The 22,978-nt window shown below is 38.1% G+C and overlaps 2 protein-coding genes across 2 annotated transcripts in view; one reads left to right on the top strand and one right to left on the bottom strand.

Moving 5' to 3' along the window:
* Positions 1 to 1,239: 1,239 nt before the first annotated feature.
* LOC140169459 (uncharacterized) lies at positions 1,240 to 10,648 on the bottom strand. Its single transcript, XM_072192720.1, has 2 exons — positions 10,164 to 10,648; positions 1,240 to 4,646 (listed from the first exon to the last, which is right to left on the bottom strand). The coding sequence occupies exons 1-2, from the start codon at positions 10,225 to 10,227 to the stop codon at positions 1,240 to 1,242; spliced, it is 3,471 nt and encodes a 1,156-aa protein (XP_072048821.1). The 5' UTR covers positions 10,228 to 10,648.
* A 3,747-nt stretch (positions 10,649 to 14,395) lies between these two features.
* Positions 14,396 to 22,978, top strand: part of LOC140170204 (uncharacterized) — a 66,956-nt gene continuing 58,373 nt past the window's right edge. Inside the window, 3 exon segments of the mRNA XM_072193540.1 lie at positions 14,396 to 14,577; positions 19,571 to 19,661; positions 21,841 to 21,928. Coding sequence (XP_072049641.1) covers positions 14,475 to 14,577; positions 19,571 to 19,661; positions 21,841 to 21,928 — 282 coding nt within the window. The 5' untranslated portion in view covers positions 14,396 to 14,474.

The raw sequence follows: 22,978 nt of genomic DNA, 5'->3' as shown, positions 1-22,978 counted from the left end.
TCATAGCTCGACCAATAAACATGGGCTTAATCGATCCAATTTTATATAAAAATTGTATTTCAAAGATCTTCAGGGTAAAAATATATAAATATTACATTATATACTCATCGGAAGTTGTGGCTACAGTCAATTAAGTAAACAGAAACAATGCCACAAAGTAATCATTTTCGCAAACTATACAATAAAATATATACTACTAACAATTATTTATAAACATACAACATAATGTATATGTAATGAAGAAATTTATACGTGTTGGGAATAGACGTCATTGGTTAATTCAGTATCGAAGTTACGTAATGTTACTATGTCAACGGGATCACGCGCTAGAGTAATGAACCACGATCGAAATGATCACCACATAAAGTATATGGCACTCGAAGGCATACCAAAGTAGCGTGATCCGGTAACCAAGAGAATTACGTAACCACTTCGATGCTGAATTAACCGAATCTCCGTCATCAGTTGTATGAATGATTCTCCGGTGTTTCTAGATGTTGTTGGCAATTAGCAGAGCACAGCAAGGACACCGGACATAAACCAGACATTGGAAATGTTTAAAAGAAAACAAGTTTTTGGGAAAATGTGACACAACCTACAATGGGGGAATAACATAAAAGGTATAAACTAGGTTTCAAACCTGACGTTTCAAAAAGACAAGACTTTTCTTTTTCAAGGGATAAAAGTAGAGACCAGCTCTCATTATACAACATGTAGAGACCAGCTGCAGCTCTAATCATAAACTCTGAAGTCTGGTCCCCTTTCGAAACGTCGGCATAGCAGGACGAGGGAAGGCAGGGCTGTCAACTCTCACGCATTGGCCGTGAGTCTCACGCATTGGGTCACTTTCTCATGGTCTCACGCCAAGGTAGTATAATCTCACGCCTAGGTAGTAAATCTCACGCAAAAAGCTGGAGAATGAGTAAAATCTCACGCATCGTCATGAATTATTTGTTGCTCCTACCCCCCCCCCATTTTTCACATTCCCGAGCGCCGTGGCTCAAATATTCATGGTACAAAATGAACATTGGAGTCGGCAAATCCCGGTACGCCTCTGTCTCACGCCAAGCAATTCCAAAAAGTTGACAGCCCTGAGGGAAGGTCAACATTGAGAGGGAGAATCCCTCTTCCTTCCTGTCCATGCTCTCTGTTTACGCCACTGACCATGCTGATGTGTGCACATTACGGATATCATGACACAGTATTCATTGAAGGACTTCATTAATAACAATCGTCTCATTATGGAGCAATGTATTTTGGGAATTTGGGAATATCGATAAGACTTTCTGACAGACCGTGGCACGTTAAATAATGGGCGTTAAAAACAGAGGAACTCGAGAATATTTCAGAACAAACAGGACAAGAAATGCGATCTGAGGTTTGGTCATCCAAGTAATCTCTCACCTTGCCCTTACAACTAGGAGGTATATGGGAAGCCTTACGAGTCTCTACAAACTTTGGCCTCTGATATTCGCGTTCATAGCCTTCTTTCTCCGCCACGACCACATCGCTTCCATTAAGGCACCTGTATGTGTTCATGTCCCACATTCGATACCGTGGATTATGTTCAGCATTTAATCCGTCATAGGCCAGCGAGGGACACTTACGCAACTTTGGCACATGAATTGGAGTGGACCGCTTTAAGATGTCCTGTAGTTTCGTACTGTAGTCAAAATCCTCTGTTCGTCGTTGATAAACTGTTGTACTGTCTACTGTACACGGTCTTTGAAGAAGTGCTCGCAATATACTCGTATCTTTGGCCGTATTGGGACATTCCTGATTAAGAGAATCCTGATTTGCCAAATGTAACGGTAATGTTAGCTTTTCCGAATATGCTGAATGTGAATGATTTTCTCCAGAAAGCCGAGGAATGTTGCCATCAATGACGCCCGTTTCAACAATCTCTGGACACGGTCTTTCAGACACGTCATAGTTATTGTGACCTTTTCTCTGCTGAAATGCATGACAAGCGAGTTCCTCAACTAGCCGGCTATTTCTGGTGTAATCTAGTGGTTCTTGTCTATCTGTATGTACTGAACATGATACGTCTTGCACAGTCGGCAATTTGCGTAAATCTAACGCAGACACATGTTTCGGCAGCCGTGAATTATTGAGGCCCTTGTTAAAGAAACATGACTTTTTCGGAGATGAAAATGCCGATTTTGGTGACTGCGAAACGTCATCGGCATTTTCAGAAGATGCCAAATCACCAATAGGTGGTGTGTTACTTGTTGAGAAATCCAATAGAATAGGCTTCAATTTTGCGCCCTTTTGGGATTCATTCTGAATGTCGTCATCAACAGTGTTTGTCATTGCTTCCCTCTTAATTGCGTCCGGCATTACAAAACGGTATTGCATTTGATCGCCAAGTCGTTCCTGAGAGATTCCAGCTGCTGAAGAGTTGTCAACCACCTTACCGCATTGTTCGTGATCAATTGTTATTGAAGCTTTAGACATGTTTTGAGAATCAAGGTCATTATTGCAGTTATCAGCTGACTCTGAACGAACTTTGTTTAGGAATGGAATGTCAGACACATTGTCAATGGATTCGTCTTCACCAATGAAGGCTTCAGTTTCATTAGTATTAGGATCACCATCTTCATCCCGAAGATGTTGATCTTCATCATGTTCATGATATACTTGATCAGTTGTTCCTCCATTGTCAATTGATTCGTCTGCATTAATGAATCCTTCAGTGTCGTTGGTATCAGAGTCACCCTTTGCCTCTTGATGTTGGTGCTCTTCTTGGAAAACTTGATCAGCTGCGTCTTCATTATCAGTACATTCTTTGTAATTCAGTAATGATTTGGTTGTATTGGAATCATCTGACTTTCGAAGATGGTGCTTGAAGACGACTCCTTCTTGGTGGGCTCTGTCAGTTTCATTGTCAATTGTGCCATCGTGACTGTCTTCATCATTGTCATCAGCGGTGACATATTCTTTGTCTCCAACTTTGTGTTCCACTTTATGATTTGAATGCAATATACGATTGTGCTCAGCGAAGTCGTGATGGTGCTCGAAGACGACTAATTCTTGGCGAGCTCCGTCAGTTTCATTGTCAATTGACTCTTTGTCATCGTGACCCTCTTCATTGGCGTCAACATTGACATCTTTGTCTCGAACTTCGTGTTCCACTTCTTTATGATTTGAATGTAATATACGATTATGCTCAGCGAAGTCGTAATCGTTTTTAAAGTTGATCAGACACAATTTACATACGAATGGATAGTGGGGATCGTGAGCCATAGTGGTATGCTTCAGAAAAGTTCTCATACTTTGGAATCTATCATTACAATGTTTACATTCGTACGGTGTTTCCCCGGTATGTAGTCTCTCGTGCTGAATCAAAGACGTCTTGTGCGAGAACGACCGTGAACAAAATGAGCAATGAAACGGTTTCATATCCGAATGGGTTCGCGAATGGTTGACCAATGCCGTTTTTCTCTGGAATTTCATGGGACATTTAGAGCACTGGTATTTTCTCTCCCCTCTATGGACTCTCTCGTGGTGCGTACGTGAACTACTCCACGCGAATACCATTGGGCAATATTGGCATTGATACGGTTTCTCGCCTGAATGCACTCGCACGTGTGCTTTTAGCTGACTTGGCCAGGAGAATTTAGCGGAACACTGGGAGCATTTCCACGGGCGCTCCCCGGTGTGGAGTTGAATATGATCCCGTAGGTTACATCTTACGGAGAAACGCTTACCGCAGATATGACATTGGAAGGGTTTTTCACCCGTATGAACGCGCATATGAATCTTCAGTTTCCAGGGTAGTGGGAATGTTTTCGAGCAATATGGACACGTGTGAGATTTTGCTTGAACTTTCTTCGTACGAATTCTTGTTTTTATGATTGTCTTAGTAACTTCAGTCTGTGTTCTTGAAGCACAACTGTGGATTTCAGTGGGTAAATTTGGTTCATTGGATTGTTGGTGTTTCAGTAGTCCATTCACATTGTCATCGATGTTTTGATTTGTATCTTCCCTGCCACGTATGGTCAGGTTTAGAGGTTGGTTGCTCCTTTCATTGTCTAACTCATACCGCTCATACCGCATATTATCGCCTGTGTTGTGAGATGAGCCTAGGTGAAGTTGATCTTGCGTACGGTTAAAGATTGATAGTGATCTTTGCAAAAGATCGGCATGGGCGATTTCTCGATTTTGTACACTGGTGGACGCCAGTTTATGATGTAGTGGCGTACGCAAACCAAGAACCGGTTTTGGTCTAACAATCGTCGTGGGATAATACGGCCTAGGAATGTCGCTCTCACCAGATGGCGACGACGCATTATCGGAAAGACCAGATTCAGAGCTTGCTTCCGGAGAACTACATCCAGCAGAATGACAAACAATAGTGTCTTCTCTGTCCAGTCTATATCTTGTCATAGATGGCTCTTGCTGACCAACTTGACCAAAGATGGTGACAGGAGATCGTTTGTTGCCTTCACTGTTGCAGGGTGTATTCATATTCATAACCGTGTCTGGTGGGTGAGTGCCGACGTAGTATTTCATTCCTCCAGTGGGTCTAAGCTTCGCAAATAGCGACATCGATGCGTCGTTAGAATTTTGTTGTTGTGCGTTGAAGTATGGATTTGGCCGCTTCGGGATTGGTGCAGAAATACTTGGATCCATGTATCGTCCTTCTGTGGAGCAAACAAAAGATAGAAAATAGAAAGATAGCCTTGACAGCTTTATTTGTCTCAATTTGAGTACACATCGCTATAGGTCATGCTCTCCTCCGATTCGCCTTAAGGTGAATTCTTTGTGAAAAGTAGTTTTGTCACTTTCTAGCGATACAGGGTGTATCAAAATGATTGGTACACATCAGCTAATTTGTTGTCTAATGAAACGCAAGCTTCTTCTAAATCCAACATTAGATCATCTTCAAATGATTATTATTATTGTTTAATGACCTTTTGTTACATAAATCTACTAAATAATGGTGGATACTATGCTGCATTTTGATGTGGCAGTTGTGGCCTTGCTCACTGGATATTTATGTCGGTACCAATCATTTTGATACACCCTGTATATAGGCTATATGTACAGTTGCCGATTGCAAAAACATAATTGGGAAACGAAATTCAAAGATTTTGCATAAACGCAATCTTCATAAATCATAAAATACAAAAGGATTTTTGTCACCATTATTGCTGGTAAAACTTTTGGTAAATTACGAAAATTTATCATGCATGAATCTTTTCTAAACGACAACTGACCAAGTCTGTATTACTAACAGGTCCATAGCGCAGTGTTTATTGCACGTAACTCACACAAAAAGCTATAAATGCGTAAAAATAGTTCAGTGTTTCGAATTTAGTCATTGTCCTTTAAAAATTGATATGCCTCCATAATTTTTTATTGCAGACTTTCAGTATTTCATTATATCGCCTGAAAATTTAGCTTGGAACTTCGGAAGAACCTTTTTGGACAGAACCTTTGAACTAAGAATTGGCTGTACTGAGAAAATATTATTTGAAGGAGTTTAAAATGATATCTGCATGGCAATTTTTTGTGTTTTTTTTCTGTCCGGGCCTTTGTACGAGGATGTGACACGGAATTAAACTTTCGGATGCTGACTTTCTCAATAGCCCTAGGGCCTTTACTTTTTGCTGTAAAAGGAACCGAAATTCATCCGAATTTGCCTAAATTGTGTGTTTTTGAAGGTTTCTTTGCCCAAAAGTATGGGCGAAATTAGGTAGGCCTACATCAAAATCGTGGCACACCCCGTACACCTTCAACAAGAAGAACCCACGGGCTAATACATTGAGCATCATGATGTTCAGAGCCACTGTAGTATATACAGGCGCGTAGCAAGCGGGGGGACAGGGTGGACGAAGTCCATGGGCCCCGAGGGTTCAGGGGCCCCAAGCAAAAAAGAAAATGAAATAAGCGATGATTTAAAGGAGATGCTAAAAAGCAGGGCCTAAGTTACCCGGGCTATGCAAAATTTGGAGGCCCCAAACTCACCGTGAGGAAGGTGTGTGCACTCAAGAGGCAAAGTTTGGTTTACAGATTGGGGCCCTACTATAAGATCGACAGTGGTGGCAGAAGCATTCATAGAGGACGATAAGCATATTTTGTTCCTATCTTACTAGGACATTTGCGCGCGAAATAAATGTTTAATTTCAGACCATTTTAGCCCAAAATGAAGGTGAATTTTACTATGTGAGCTTATGTGATTGGCTAGTATGATATGCGCGAAGCACTAAAACTTTTGCAATTTTGCCATATTTTGATCCAAACATGCTGTTATCGATCTAAGAAGAACATGCACAGGGTGGAGGGGGGACGCTCAGGCCCAATGGAAAATCCGGCTTGCTAAAAGGGCCCCGCATTGATTCTTGTCCATGGGCCCCCGGGGCTCTTGCTACGCCCCTGAGTATATAGTATTTTAATACTTAAAATATATTTTTTAAATACTTTTTTTATTTTTATTTTATTAACGGCATCTTTATAGAGGGTAGCCCAGATCAGTGAACAAAGCACTGCTTTCGATTCCACTGGGGCCCTCTTTACATGTTAAAATACAACAGAGATACAAAGTTATAAAAAATATACAAAATATTGAAAAATATAAAATTGCCTTAATCTTAAATTACAAAGCACTTAAAATACCAAGAAAATCTATATAAATTGCAATACAACAGCTGGGATGTCCCAGTCGTGCCATATCGTACCAAAGAACTATAATATGAAAATAGATTGACGAGCTTCATATTTTATGAGTTTTATGAAGTCATTCAAAATATATGAAGTCATTCAAATATGTAGGCCTATTCATCCTAAAAAAATATAATATGAAGAGCTTTGTTTCAAAACCCCTTACATCCACTTGCCCATTTTTGAGAACACATCAAAAAATCATCAAAACAATTACTGATATACAGCCTGTCTCAAAAAAAATTGTGCAAGTGAAAAGCGCCCTCTGTGACCATTAGAAAATACCGTTGTGACATAATACTTACATCAGCGTCAAGGGCATAGACTTAGCTCTCAAATACCGTTCAGTCTGTTCAATTTGCTTGTTTTAATCTTGAGATATGCTTGCTTAACAACGAAAGGGTAAAATCACAATTGTGCCACTTTTACTAGGGAAGAGGGCTGTACATGTAAATCAATGATAGCATCAAGTTTATCAAGAGTTCCTTCGTCAAAAAAAAAGAATGCATCAATTACACAACAATACATAATTGTTTTTAATGTTTTATCATGATAAAGGTATAATGGTTCTCTTTTTCCACTTACGACCAATTAAACGATAAATAAATATTTCACATTCTGCTGTAAAATTTAATACATCTGCATGTCAATGATTTTACCATGGCATACTGTTCTCATTTGTCATTCAAGACATGTTAAAAGACAAACAAATATTGCACACTTATAGGTTAATGAACTTTGACAAGTTCATGAAATTAGACAAATTAATGAAATTAGACAAAATAATGCACACGCGCTGGTGTTGATGCGTCTAATGCGAAGGGGGAGTGCATTGGACGCATTAACATCAGCTATCATTGATTTACATGTACCAGCCCTATTCCCTAGTAAAAGTGGCACAATTGTGATTTTACCCTTTAATTGTTAACTAAACATATCTCGAGATTAAAAAGAGCAAATTGAACAGACCAAACAGTATTTGAGAGCTAAGACTGTGCCCTTAACGTTGATGTAAGCATTATGTCACAACGGTATTTTCTAATTGCCAAAGAGGGCGCTTTTCACTTGCACAATTTTTTTTGAGACAGGCTGTATGGAGGTTTGCAACAAAAGCAGTTTTGGGCGGGATGCTTGGGTAGGATGAGCATCCCGCCAAAAACTGCTTTTGTTGAAAAACACCTCATATCAGTGATTATTTTGATGATTTTTTGATGTGTTCTCAAAATTGGGCAATTTTTAGCAAGTTTCAAGTGGAATTAAACATAACAAGTTCGACAGAATCTTAAGCGGCGATCTGACTTTGCTGTTAATGTTATATTCTTTGGATAGGGGGTCATGAATATTCCCAACACGACGTGAACAGAGTAAATTTGTTTATGTCCATCGCCGTAACTATCTCCTTTTTTTTCTTTGTTTATCTCCATTTTCTCGGGGATGTGCCACGGTTTTGGGGTACCTTTTCAGCAATTTTGGTATATCGATGGGTGGGTTTTCAGTGGAGACAAAAAAAAATGCCCCTAAAAGCGCCCAATTATGTCAAATTTGGGTGCTTTTTGGGTGTTTTTTGTGAAAAATTGGTATACTGATGGGTGGCATAATAGAGAAAGTCAGCATCGGAAAGTCTGCGTGGCACATCCCCGTAATTTTTTTTCGAAGACCCCCCCCCCGGGCACGCGATGACCAATCATTATGCGTGAGCGTTGACTAACTGCATGTCCTGTTGATACGACGCATACAACAAAGCTCAAATTTGAATAAGTCAATGGTATTGGGTATAGATAATGTATAGTCGTGACAGTTTCACTGGGCTAAACACTTAAACACCAAAGTAAACACATAAAAACATAAAAACACACATGGTATATTCTAAATATTTAAACATCTAAACATGTTTACACTTTCTAATAATTGTTTAGAAAATATGTAAGGGCCTATTAGAAAGTAAAGACGTGCATACATAGTCTTATGTGTTTACTTTCTAAAGAATTTGTTAAACATGTTAAATGTGTATAGAATCTAAATGTCCCCATGTGCTTATACACTTGTATATTTATGTGTTTACTGTGCAAATGCATTAAACGCCTAGAAGTGTTTAACAAGTGTTCACTTCACTTCAAAAACAGTGTCTAGAGATTATAGACACCACCGTGTCCTCGATTTTTTAAACATATTTAAAAGCTAAACATGTTTGATGCCTTGTGTTCAGATATTAAACACTTGATGTTTTGAAGTTTGACATTGGTGTTTAGATTTTACACATGTTTAGGCCTACAAATCGAGTACAAAAAAGTGTCCAATCTCTAGACACAGTTTTTGCAGTGTTGCAGAAATCCTAAACATACAAACTATAAACAAATTTTAAAATCCAAAACCGAAACATTGTGTTTATATAGGCAAACTGGTTCAAGTAACCCTCTTATAATTTCACTGCAGATGTTAGCTTCCTGTTCATACATATCTGATCAGTTTGAACACACGAGTTAGGCATGATAAAGCATCTTTTGATTTTTGATCATTTAATTAAAAATAATTGTTTTCACACAGTTTTCGGTCAAATTACCTCATCTTTTATTACCAGTGCATGGTATGGGCTGGGGAGACGCCACCAAAAATAAAGTCGCAGTTTTGCACGCGTGATAAAATCATGAAAAGCGCTAAATTTCATTACTCTCAGTAGCTAATATTCTTGTTAATAATACTCTTAGCAATTCGAATATTGGCACAATATTGATCAGCAGCATGATTACAAAAATTGATTAAATTAATTTTGATATGATACCACTTAAGGGGGTACTACACCCCTGCACAATTTTGGGCCTATTTTTGCATTTTTCTCAAAAATTATAGCACATTGGTGACAAGTAAGATATGTATATTATAGGGGCAAGGACTACTGAAAATTAAGAAACTCAAAGCAATTAAGTAGTTATTGATTTATTGATCAAATATTGGTTTTCCCTCATTTTTGACTGTAACTCCATAACTGTTGTCCGTGCTGAAATTAAATTTCCTGTGCATTAGTTGTAGTCCTTGCCCCTATAATATACATATCTTACTTTTCCCCAATATGCTATAATTTTAAGAAAATGCAAAAATAGGCCCAAAATTGTGCAGGGTGTAGTACCCCTTAAAAGGGCATTTCGTGATCCACAGCCTCATCCCCCCACTTTTCTCAAAAAAAGTTGAGATTTTATACCACTGGATACCTCTGGCTACATAATGTTTATGTACCAAAAATGTCTTGCAGATTAATTCGTTTAGCAAAAATATCGTCAAATTTGAATTTCGTTCTGGTAGCCTATACCAGAACGAAATTACAACAGTTGCCTATGGAGCAGTGCAATACCGGTACACATTTAATATCATGCATAACTCGCGAACGCAAAATCGGAATCAACTGAAATTTTGGGAATAAGCTTTTTTCGTGGACATCTACTGACAAAGGTCATAAAAAGAGGATGCTATCACGAAATCCTCAGGTAAAATGGCGCCCTTACCTGTTAATATCTGAAGTCGGTCTTTACTCAGCGAGTCCGTGTTATGACGGGTTTGAAGTTCCATGTTCTCAATAAAGTCTTCAAATAATTATCAACAAAAATATCGTGATATATATTTTTTTCACCGTACATGTAGTATCAAGTGCAGGCGTCATTATCTTCAGCGTATCCGTGTTGCACATGAACTTATGACAGTTTTGAAGTTGAATTTTCCCTGAAGTGTTCAAATAACTATGCAAAACCAACGAGTCAATTGCGAGCAAAATGCATATTTTGCACCAAGTATCAAGTTCAGGCGTCATTATCTGGAAGTTCTATTTTGAAGTGTTCAAATAAATATGCAAATCCAACGAGTCAAATGCGAGCAAAATAATAATATATACATATTTTGCACAAAGTATCATCAAGTTCAAGCGTCATTTTCTATAGAAGAATCCGAAATAGACATTGAATTATGCCGTCTAGCTATACTCAGCAGACCATTTTTTGTAGTTCATAGTCTGACTACTATTATATAAATGATATATTTATACATTGCAGGCTTGACTTGGATTTGACTTTTCTCATTTAGCTTAATTTGTAAAGAAATTTATTCATGCAGCACTCTAGGTCAGGCTGCTGATGCTAAAATTGGAACATTTCTACGAATCGGCAAATTTGGGGCGGAGTCTGGTTACTAGAGCGTTAAACATGAATAACCATGGTCCAGGGTTTGCATTGTTTGCGTGAATCTGAATTTGGGTGCGTTTTTCTTTGCCTCCTCGTTTGCTTCCCCAGTCAGAATAAATAATCACCAAAAATCCACTATTGTGGCCCATAATTGCCCAAATTTATGTTAGTGATTGGAATGACCCACAACAAGCGCAAGTAAGCCAAATTACTCATCTCGGAAATGACTCATTACGTTTTTAAACTGGGTCAACAGACTCATGTAAAGTATGCATAGGTGAATTTACTCACCATACGTGAAACTGACCCAGCAACTATACGGAATTAAGTCAGTTGACCCGTTTACGTTCGTGATTGGAATGACCCACAACAAGCGCAAGTGAGTCAAATTACTCATCTTGATTCGATCTTGACTCACTTGCACTTACTACAAATGAGTCACATAAACAAGTAAGTCAGTTGACCTATTGTCATATTTCAGATGAGTCATCACCCATCTTGGTAAGTTATAATGATCTTAAACAGTGCTAGTTAGCAATATGTAGGTATAGGATGTTTCATGACCTAGATTTCGCATCAAAATAGGTCAATGACCATAGAAACCCATTGAACTTGAAATGTTTTGATGTGTACAAAGGTAATGAAACATCCTCACATGTTGGTAACTAGCATTATTTAAAATCATTTATCAAAACGAAGATTGTTTTAATTAAATTAAATAGCCTACGAGAAATCATGATAAGTTTGTCTTTAGCTGATATTTTTAGTAGCTGGCCTTGTATTTGGTTGAATAGTTATACCATTGTGTGAATGGTACCAAATGCCAAAAATTGTGTTTTTGTCAGTTGTGAATCTATTTTTAATAACTTCTGTCTAAAAATAGCGAGAGTAACAATAGAACGGGCAAGCAAAACGGACAGACCTGGGACTTCAAGTCAACTGATTAATAGTGGGTAGATGCTAGCCATTATACAAAATCATAGTGCAGAAAGGGCATGTTTAGCGCGGTGAAAGTTTTCAATTGATAGTATTATTATGGCGGAACTATAGCTTGAAAATTCAAGTGTACAAAAACGTGATATGGCAATAAAAATAAAGCTTCCCAAAGCTATACAGCTCAATGACTTTAGCCATGGAAATAGTTAGCTGAATTTATGAACTCAGGTTTAGCAACCTTTTTTGCATAATTAGGCTATGTAAAATAAAGATCGCTAACTCATAGCGCTTGGCGGCAGGGCCGGATTTACCTTTTGGGGGGCCCTCCTGGGCCAGGCCAGAATTTGGAGGCCTCCAAAGTCACCGTGAGGAAGGCATGTGCAGATTGTGCACTCAAGTGGCCAAGTTTTGGTTTACGTATACTAATGGCGGCGAAAGCATTAAATTGAATTTAGATGAAGACAAGCATAATTGTTCAGAGTTTACAATAATATGCGGGTGAAACGCGCCAAAAAAATCAATTTCAGACTATTTTAAGGGATCTGGAATGAGCGTTTTGACCGTTTCGACAGTATTTTTTGTAGGACATGAGAGCACATCAGACATATCGAATTGCATTCTGAATACGAAGAATGTCTTTTGATATCAAATAATTTTCATTTTTGAAATTCACGATATAATACAAATTTTATGACAAATTATTAAAATATGATATTTTTCACATTTTTGATATATATAACAGTCCTCGAAGTAAATTTTATAAATCTAATGACATATTCTTAAAGAGTATGTAGCTGGGAGAAAAAGCCGACGATCAATTGAAAATTTTGACCTTTCATATTGAAGATATGGATTTTTTTATCAAAAAGACCTAATTTTTGTTGGTGCTTTGGGAAAAAAATCCATATCTTCAATACGGAAGGTCAAAATTTTCCATTGATCGTCGGCTTTTCATCCCACCTACATACACTTTAATTATAAATCATCAGATTTATAAAGTTTACTTCGAGTACTGATAAATATAAAAAAATATAAATTTTTAATGATTTGCCATAAAAGGTGTAGATGATGTAGGTTTCAGTATATCAAAATTAATTGATATCAGAAGGACATTCTTCGTATTCAGAATGCAATTCGATATGTCTGATGTGCTCTAATGTCCCACAATAAATACTGTTCAAACGTTCATACCCACCCCTTAACCATAAATGAACATAACAATTGCTATATAAAGGGCTAGTACGCGCGAAGCGTGCAAAATTTTGCAATTTAACCATATTTTGGCCCAAGACATGAGTGTTTTTCGGATGCACAGGGCAAGTTTGGGGGCCCCAAATTTTGGGAGCCCTGGGCCCGGGCCCATCTGGCCCAATGGTAAATCCGGCCCTGCATAGCGGCGCTTGTTGATTTTAGTCGTTTTAGTCAGACAAGACCATTATGCATTAGCATTATTTGTAGCCTTGTTATATCGACACAAAATAAATATTCTAATACCAATACCGTAATTTACAAATACATGATCCAGAGGGCATGGCGTATCGCGCATTTTGTATACCATAAACTTATTACCAGTCACCAAAAAGGTGCTGGATTCACTTTAAACAATTCATTATCTATTTTTGAATAACCTTTTCCTTTTTTAAACTAAATATAAATTCAGAAATGATTAAATAAAAGAAAAAAAATAAATTAAAAAAATATATAATAACAAAAAGACCTTAAAAAAAATTGTCTTTTTGGGGAAAAAAAATCTGCAACGGGCAAAATTTTTAAATTATCGTCGGCTTTATACACTTTAAATAGGCCTACATTTGATATAATAAAGTTTACTTCGAGGACTGTTGACTGTTAAATATAAAAAATATAAATTTTTGATAATTTGTCATAAAATTTAAATTACTAAAATTATTTGAAGGAGTCGTATTCAGAATTCAATTCGATATGTCTGATGTATCAGTGGCGTAACTAGGGGGGGCAGCGTGCCCCGGCGCTATACCAGGGCGCCAAATCGGTCACCCCCCGTTTAAGATATTCTCGCCGTGGGGGGTAGGGGACGCCAAGTTTGTTTCATGCCATGTCGCTACCAACTCTAGTTACGCCACTGGATGTACTTTCATGTTCCAGAAAAAACACGGCGCAATTACTAGTGAGTTTTCTTCAATTTTACCTAGTCATGACCAGAAACCTTTTCCAGTTGTCCTAGCATGACATTTTTCAGTAGATATCCACGAAAAAGCCTATTCCCAAAATTTCAGCTGAATCCGATTTTGCGTTTGCGAGTTATGCATGATTATGTGTATTACACTGCTCCGTAGACAAGTTGTAATTTCGTTCTGGTGCACCAGAACGCCCGGCCAGAACGAAATTAAAATGTCACGATATCTTGGCTAAACGAATTAATCTGCCAAATTAGCGTTAAGCGGGATTAAAAGTTAACCGAAATCTTAACTTGAGCCCCATAACTTCTTCAACTTACTAGGCCTATATAAGCTTATGGGCTCAAAAAACAATCGATGTGGTCTTTTGCTATCTACTGCTGATAGCAATAATTATAACTTTATATATAGAAACACTGCGTTGCTAAGTAGCGTGGCGCCGCACCTGTCAATCATTTCAACTTCATTCACTGCACTGCGAAATAGGGGCTTCAAAAACGAAGTTAAACTTCTCCAAAACAACTCACATAAATTCACATAATCAGTCATAATGGCGATGGAAAGGCAAGCAGTTATCAAAGATACCCACCATCGCGCTGTTACAGCGCTGGGGTATCATCCATTACGCCGAGAAGTTTTCGCTGGCTTCGAAGGTTTGTTTACTACGTAGACGTGGGACAAACTGCAGAATTCTGCACCCAACTTATTTGCATTGATTCATGGATTTCTAGATTTTTTTACTTTTGTGTCAAGGTTTAATTTTGCATCATGGTTTAAACAGTTGCCGAACACTTTGAAGTCAATGTTAAAATGTAAAATGTATTGAATTTGGAAGAAGGGCAGGAGGGAAATGGGGTAAAAAAGAATGTCAAAACGACTAAACTAAAGTTTTGAAAACAAGTGAAAACAGCCATTTTTCTAAAGTATTATTCAGCAGTGGCGTAGCTGGGATTTTTTCAGGGGGGAAGCCTGTATGGGGCGGGGCCCAAATCCACCAAACAATAAATTTTACGGCCCTTCCTCAAAAAGGTTGACCCAATTTTTTTTCAGGTGGTTTGAAAAAGTGAAGAGGAAAAAAAAAAAGCAACATATTTTTGATATAATATATAGTACCATTTTCCCCCATCCGCTCCCTCTCGTCCCTTTTTTCCTCCATCTCCTTTTCCTCTTTTTCCCTTGCGCTAGGGGAGGGGGTGGGGGCCCAAATAGCGCTAGGGGGCGGGGGCCCAAACAGCCAATTTTTGCCAAGGGGGCAATTGCCCCCCCGGCAGCTACGCCACTGTTATTCAGATTTCCTTTTACAAATTAACCATCGCGAATACGTGCGCGACGCGCCGTCAAGGCTTGCGTGTGCATTGGACCATGTGCAAAATAATACGCGCTGGACGGCTAGCAGTAGGCCTACGCTTAATTTGTAAATGGAAATCTGATATAAATACTTTAGGGCTTTTTGTCTAGAAAAATAATTTAAAAATAATCAGAAAAGCAAGAAACAGACCTTATAAAAGTCAGCATCACTTCCGCACAGTGTAATTTACCCATTTTCTTCAAAATAATTCACCATGTTGCCTTATTGCATGCCTTAGCTCCAAAGCTGCAGCACCCATATATTTTAAAATCTATGATTTATCCAACAGTCAAATATGTTGAAAAATCACTCTTGGAGTTTCATGTTCAATTTTTTTCAGGTTCAAATTATTGTTAAATTATTCAAATGCTTATATTTACACCATATTTATGTATTTGAGAATAAACATTGACTTTGTTGTATATTTTACACCCTATATGACTGGTACAGCAGTAGGGCCTATAGTGTTTCTGCATGCAGGTCGTATCAACAGAATCCATGCATGCATAGCCGACCCCCATTCACATACACCCCCACACACCCGAGTCACACACACAGCGGCCATGCGAAAGATGGATTTTTGATGTCACAAAAAACAAAAGATCTGCCAAATTTGCAATGCTACGGATCTGCTTCACAACCTTCAGCACATTCCACGCTACGATATGTCAATGACAGATACTGAGATAGACATTGACATTCATACACTTGTAAAAAAAAATGAATATTTGCAATTAAAACTCATGTTTTTGAACGATTCTGAACTTTATCAAATCTCACCAGTCTTCCAAGATTTTCCTAAAAATGCCGGTATAAAATATTTTATAAAATCCCTTTCCCTTGACAGATTTTGACGGGGTTTGAAACCACTTCCAGCATGGAAATCGTACATTCTCATCGTGTATTCAAATCATTTCAGAAGCTATGCATTGTGGGTAATAATTCACACATAGTGAAGGTCACGGTAAATCGGAAGCTGAGAGTCGAGCAAATTTATCAATGAAAATCCAGCGATGACGTCATTGGGTCAATGATTTCTGAATGCTGATTGGTTGCTTGCATCACTGTCAGTGATCTGTACACGCACAGTAACGGAATGATTTTTCCTATGGGTAAAATACACTGTGTTCCGTCACATGGAAAAATGATTAGATTGATAAGTGAAAGAAAAATTGCAGAAAATTTGAGAAAAGGGATTTTTCTCAGAAAAATTCATCATGTTTTTGGAGAAATTCACCATCTTGAATAAATTTGCATTATTGCATCACACAGTAAAAAAGATGTCAAACACACTTAAAAAATACCCAAAAAAACCTTGGGTATCAATTAGCTCATTTTCCTGTTTCGGCCACTTAGGGTATAAATTAGATATTTCTCATTTGACGCCATTTCGGGTATGGTTTTTGCATGTGTTACGCCATTTAGGGTTAGATTTTGTGTGTGTTTCGTCATTAAGGGGTACAAATTTTGGTTATGTGAAAATTCGCCATTAAGGGTGTATTTCAGAGGTGGTCGGACGCGGGTGGGTAGCACATTTGTGTGAGAGTGACCCCCCCCCCCGTGGATGGAACTAAGCGAGCAGTCAAATGTACTGGGTTAGAGACTATTGGTCAAAGATTTGTTCAGTGCTTGTTGCTGTTTTATTGTGTCATATTCATGCTAGTTAGTCGGCTTTGTGTAAGGTACCATACCGATGTTAATAAGGATAAGGCATAATAATTATTATTAAAGTTGTTTCAAGTTAAGGGGGTACTACACCCATATGGTAAATTTGTGATTATTTTTGCATTTTTCTCAAAAAATAATTATACACTGGTAACAAAAGTTATGTATATTATTGGGGCAAGACATCCAATTATTACACTGAAATTTCAGTGACTCGACATGCGGTTCAGTATATGTGATAGGAAACGAGGTACATCCTAGCGGTACCTTATTTCTGATCATAAATAACAAACCGCTTGTCTTGGGTCACTGAAATTCCAGTGTAGTAATTGGATTCCTTGCCCCTATAATATACATAACTTTTGTTACCACCGTGTTATTAGTTTTTGAGAAAAATGCAAAAATAGACACAAATTTATCGAGGGGTGTAGTACCCCCTTAAACTTTAATGAAACCAACTTCAACCAAGTGTATGTTTTTGTTTAGCATAACGTTGGTTTACCTAAACATTAATTATATGTGGCCTAACATTTGTGCTGGGCCTTTTTTACAGAAAGGTTTTGAGTTTACGTATCAGAAAAAAAAAGAAATGAAAAAGTAGGCTAAAATTGAAAAGAGAGTAAAAAAACATCTATACCATATCACATAGCTTATGTTATTTTACAAAAAAAAAAGCATACATAACACTTTTGAATGTAAAGTCTTTTTGCACAATCCATCATTTTTAAATGGAACACATTTTGTTTCAATATTTTGACAAGTTGACATCAAATTTTCCATTCTGTGCATGTGTACATAACATTATTGTGAATCGTTTTGTTTCTTTTGCCCATATTACATCAAACGTTGTCATTCTGTTTTTGATCACAAAGATCCGGACACAAATTCTGAACCTTTTGGAAAAGAATGTCCTGGAAAAGTTTGATGGCAATTTTGCATTTTTGGACAGTGAAAGGCATCCTTCTCTTTCTTCTTCTTTGGCCGCCATCACTACTGATGATTGGCTACCATCTAGCTGCATCTCCTTCTTCCAAGCTGTTCTGTTCTGAGCTAGATACTTGGCTTGCACTAGGTTCATTTCTGTCCATTCTTTGTTGTTGTCAAACCATTGTTTCTTCTGTCATCCTCTCTTCCTTTTCCCTTCAGTGTTAGTGCACTGCCACTTCCTCTGACATTTCTTCCTCATTTTTGGGCAATGAAAGGCATCCTTCTTTTTCTTCTTCTTTGGCTGCCATCACTACTGATGACTGGCTGCCATCATCTCCTTATCTCCTTCTTCCAAGCTACAATCCAGGAAAAAAAGGTTGGCACACTTTGCCTGTCTTGGTATATCTCTTCCCCCGCTCCCCCAATTCAATGTTGGACCAAGCCATGTTGTCAACAGGTTTGTGAGACCCTCCAACATTGAAAGATGGGAGTGGGGAAGGGTGAAATATAGGGGGGGAGTCTGTACTTCACATATATTGCATGCATGTTTCACTTGCCTCTCCAATTTTGATAGGGCACACATTTCCATTGTATAGTGCAAGCGTGCCAACAATTTTTTTCCTGGATTGTAGCTATTCTGAGCTAGATGCTTGGCTTGCACTAGGTTCATTTCTGTCCATTCTTTGTTGTTGTCAAACCATTGTTTCTTCTGCCATCCTCTCTTCCTTTTCCCTTCAGTGTTAGTGCACTGCCCCTTCCTCTGACATCCACAAAGCAAAGGCATTCAATCCCTGATAAATGGGGTCCATAGTTGGCAGTGGTGATACAAACCCACCCTTTTTGTTTGTTTGTTTACCCAGGTTGGTCCGTGAGGAACACATGCTAATCCATGGAAAACCATGGACCGTTCCAAGCTCATACAAATGCACAAGCCTGGATAGCCAGTGTAGGCTAATATATGCATGCTGGCCTAGATAGCTTTGATAAACAAAGCAGGAAATGGAAGAAAATAGCTAGGAAAAAGAGAAAAGAGAGAAGGCCACTCCCAAACACAATTGTACAATTTTACTCTTAGCCCTTACTTCGTGAGAAAGGAAACTGGAATTCCAATCTCAGGCCCCGATGCAAAGGCTTATTTCAAACCCACCCTTTTTATTTTATACCCTTTATACCAAAACTCCGAAACCCACCCTTTCTAAGCGTGGTTACTACTTACTAATAATATGTTATGGTGGTCCAGGAGGTGCAGATTTGCATCCAAAGAGAATTACATATATTGAAGTTTTAGATGACCAAACACTACAGAATGGGATTTCAATGTTTTTTGTGTTTCATTTAGTGTCATTCAATCAGAAATTACAGTAAGCTTTGAGATTGCAATTGTTGACTTCTAAACCCACCCTCTTTATCTGTGACCACCCTTTATATTTGGACACACATTTTAACCAGAAATTTTTCAAACCCACCCTTTTAAGCATTTTGTGGACCTCTCAAACCCACTCTTTCCACCCTTACCAACAGTGGGGGTATTTCATGATTTTAGCAATGTTCTCATGTTAGTGTATGGTTCAATTCATTTACTGATCTGTCATAGCCAAGAAAGAAACTTTAATTTCTAAAATTTCCGATGATTTGGTCGTTGAACTGAAGACAGCCAATAATGAAACTTTTTATTTTATTTTTTTATTTATTTTGTATTATTGCAGATGGTTTTATCAAATCTTGGGAGGCAGAAGGTTCCAAGTTGGTCCTGACCTTGTCGGAGCATCAGGGATGGGTCACAGATTTTCTCTACTGGTAAGCTGATTGATGGGCTATTAGTAGATATTTAAATCTGGTCAACCAGAAAAACTCACTTTTGGTTAGATGGAATCACTAACGTTGCGGCCAAAACCTTTGGCCTTCAGCTGGGTGGATGATTTAGGGTCATCCGAGGTCAATCGATGAGGAAGTTGCTTGATGACCCGATCCCAACCATGTGACAGATTAACTCTAACGCCCCGCTCATGTTGAGGGACGGTTGTTCGCTCATACCCACACTGCTTCTTTGACTCCCGCTCAAACCAATGGGGTTCACGGTCCAAAATGACAACGTCGTCAATGTCAAAACTGTGCCCGCTGCCGTCAAGATGTTTGTAAACAGCTGAATCGTTGCCACTTTGCGTCGATGTTGGGACATGCGACTCTGCATCCACCCAGCTGAAGGCCAAAGGTTTTGGCCGCAACGTTGGTGATTCCATCTAACCAAAAGTGAGTTTTTCTGGTTGACCAGATTTAAATATCTACTAATTGTTCAAATCCCAGATGACTGAAAGTATACATAGTGTTATTGAATGATGGGCTATATTCCTATGACTGCACCCAACCTCTTCCAGTATTGGGTTATTCCATTTAAAATCCACACTACCCCTTTGAAAGATTTTGGAAACATCTTTCACAGCCCGGGGAGTATGAATTTCAAATTGAATAGACAATTGGGTAACTTCCATTTGCAAAACTCACTCCAGTTGTGGAAGCTATTGTAGGTAAAGCCATTATACAGGGGGAGTATGAGTTTCAAAATGATTAACCCTGACTAATTACATTTGAAAAACATACTCCCCTGTGGAAGATATTTCCAAAATCTTCCAGAGGGTAGTGTGGATTTTGAATGGAATAGCCTATTCAAATTCATGGAATCCAAGGGAAATAAGCTTCAATAGTGGCTTTTTTGGGGTATCCAGGGTTGTCAAAACCCGAACAGATCAACCAAAAAAAGAAAAAAAAGAATGGTTGAATAAATTCTGTGAATTGAAAACAAGACCAGACTAATAAATCAAAGCTATAGTAATAGCTATTTGAACTTACTGAACCCCTAGAGGCAGGGTGCAGGGGACTGGTTTATGATTTCAGGGTCAAATTTTGGATTTACAGTTTTGGTGAAATGGCGGGTGACCTTGCACGATGCCCGCACAAAATTTTAAATATTAATCACTCCAGATGGGCTTTTCTTTTGTAAAATTGGTAAAATCCAATGTACTTGAGTCAAAAAAGTGCAATAGAGAAAAGAATCCATTTTTATTTTAGATCCGAGTTGAACCTTTCAGGTTTTAAAACATTTTATAAATGATATCCATTGGTGACCTTGTGTGACAAAATCTGGGAATTAGGACTTACATGTACAGTTTTGTTTTTTTGACACATTTTATAGCGATACCCAATTTGAATGTTTGTCTGTCAGCCCACTCTTAAACTTGAATGTCAGCCCACTCTGTGTAAGAAAAAAAAATTTGGAACAACTGCCATTTTATTAACCTCATTGGCAATGAAATAAAATGGAGCACCCAAGGTGTTATTGCCCTTGGTCTTGTTTAAGGAGAAGGAACATTATTTGTTGTTATTTTCATATTTACCTTTACTTTAAAGATGTTTATTCTCTATAAAAAAACATACAAATTTGTGGGCAGGTTTTTCAAATGTTGAAAGGAAATACATAAATTGAAGTAGCATGAATTACAAAATATCCAGTAAGTTGGACTAATTGGGATTAAAAAACAACTGGAGTTGGAGTCAAGTGGGGTATGAAGGACTTAAAATAATGTTAGAAAGTTTGTTTGAACAGAAAAATATTAAAATAATGCAAAAATCAATCATATTTAAGTTAAAGTCAGTTTCAGAGCTGGTGCCTTTTCGTGCATTGTTTGCTCTCATTCAAAATACATGGTACCTCGTGGACAAATAATGACATTGGGTATCGCAGTAAAAGGACTCATATGAATAAAAATTAAACGGTAGTTGCAACTCAGCCTGATCGAATGAGCATATTTCGTATAGCGAATTCCGTATACCGTATACTTCTATGTGATCGCAGCCTTATAGAAACTTTCAATAATGGGAACGTTTAACTTGGTTCTTACATAAATATTGATTTTGTGCTCTATTGCACTTTTTTTGACTCACCCTGTATATTATCTTATATTTTTTATATTCTTTGTAGGCAAGAAGGCAAAGTGATGTTTTCTTCCTCCAATGATGGCATTATTATAGCATGGTCAACAGCAGGCTCTGTACATGACAGGATTGACGTAAGTGAATTACTCAGGGGGGGTTCTTGTATCTTGGCAAATTTGTGCTGTGGGTGCCAAACCATTTTGGACACATTTTTGATTATCTCTCACCGAATGACCCCTCTTTATTTTTCTTCAAATTTTTCAAATAATTTCAAATTTTGATTTGAAAATTTGTATGTTTTTACCCACCCCTCATTATTTTTCTTCAAATTTTTCAAATAATTTCAAATTTTGATTTGAAAATTTGTATAAATGTTTATGTTTTTACCCAAAATTTGTCCCAGTCTCACGGAAAGACCCGCTGTGGTAAGATTTTCCCCAATTTCGCGGATAGACACTCTTTTTGAAGCAGCGCCCCCGGGCAATGCTTCCCTATTTATTTTCACCGAAATGGCTTACATACGATTCTGGCTATATCCCGCAACTTTTTGATACACCATTGACAATGCACAGTGGCGTGCTTTTAGCACGACCTGGGTACCTTATGCAGCGTAGGCGCATGCCCACTCTCTATTTGTCATGGGTTTGTTTTACATGTCAGTAACTGACTGAGAAAGAGATTACATGAGAGTGAAACCCCCATAATGCATTACGAGTCAAGCGTACTAGTGACTATCTGTTACGTCATCATTTTAATTTTGGTCATCAGTTGATATAAACAGTCTTATCTCTCACAACACCCCTATTTTGCGTGTGAGTATAGCGGGGAGTAATCGGCCTGATGTAGTTCACAGTATTCAGTGGAATAAACGAATTGGAATCAACATTAATGTGGTCATGCATGTTAGTGATTGAGCGCCAAATAAACTTGTTCTGCATAAAATGTTGTCAAGTAGGCCTATAGGAAACGAATGCCTTGGTTATCGATTGGCAAAGCATTCTTCAATCTTCGGATGATTGATGTATAGGGGTGCTCATGATAGATGGAGACGATGGGGTCAAAAACTAGGTTGAAAATGTTATTTTATCGTGCCGCCAGTTCATGTCATGTCATGATTGTACTTTGATATAGGACGCCGGGAGAGGACGGGAGTAAAAAAGTGTTATAAACACAAGGAAAAGCGA

This window comes from Amphiura filiformis, chromosome 14 (genome assembly GCF_039555335.1).
Source record: "Amphiura filiformis chromosome 14, Afil_fr2py, whole genome shotgun sequence".
NCBI lineage: Eukaryota > Metazoa > Echinodermata > Ophiuroidea > Amphilepidida > Amphiuridae > Amphiura > Amphiura filiformis.
This window is presented reverse-complemented; position numbering and strand designations above follow the sequence as displayed.

Excerpts from the sequence above, each read along its gene's own strand:
- LOC140169459 (XM_072192720.1), bottom strand. The coding sequence starts at position 10,227 with ATGGAACTTCAAACCCGTCATAACACGGACTCGCTGAGTAAAGACCGA. Across the intron at positions 4,647-10,163 it reads CCGACTTCAGATATTAACAG|AAGGACGATACATGGATCCA; the intron begins GTAAGGGCGCCA and ends TTTGCTCCACAG.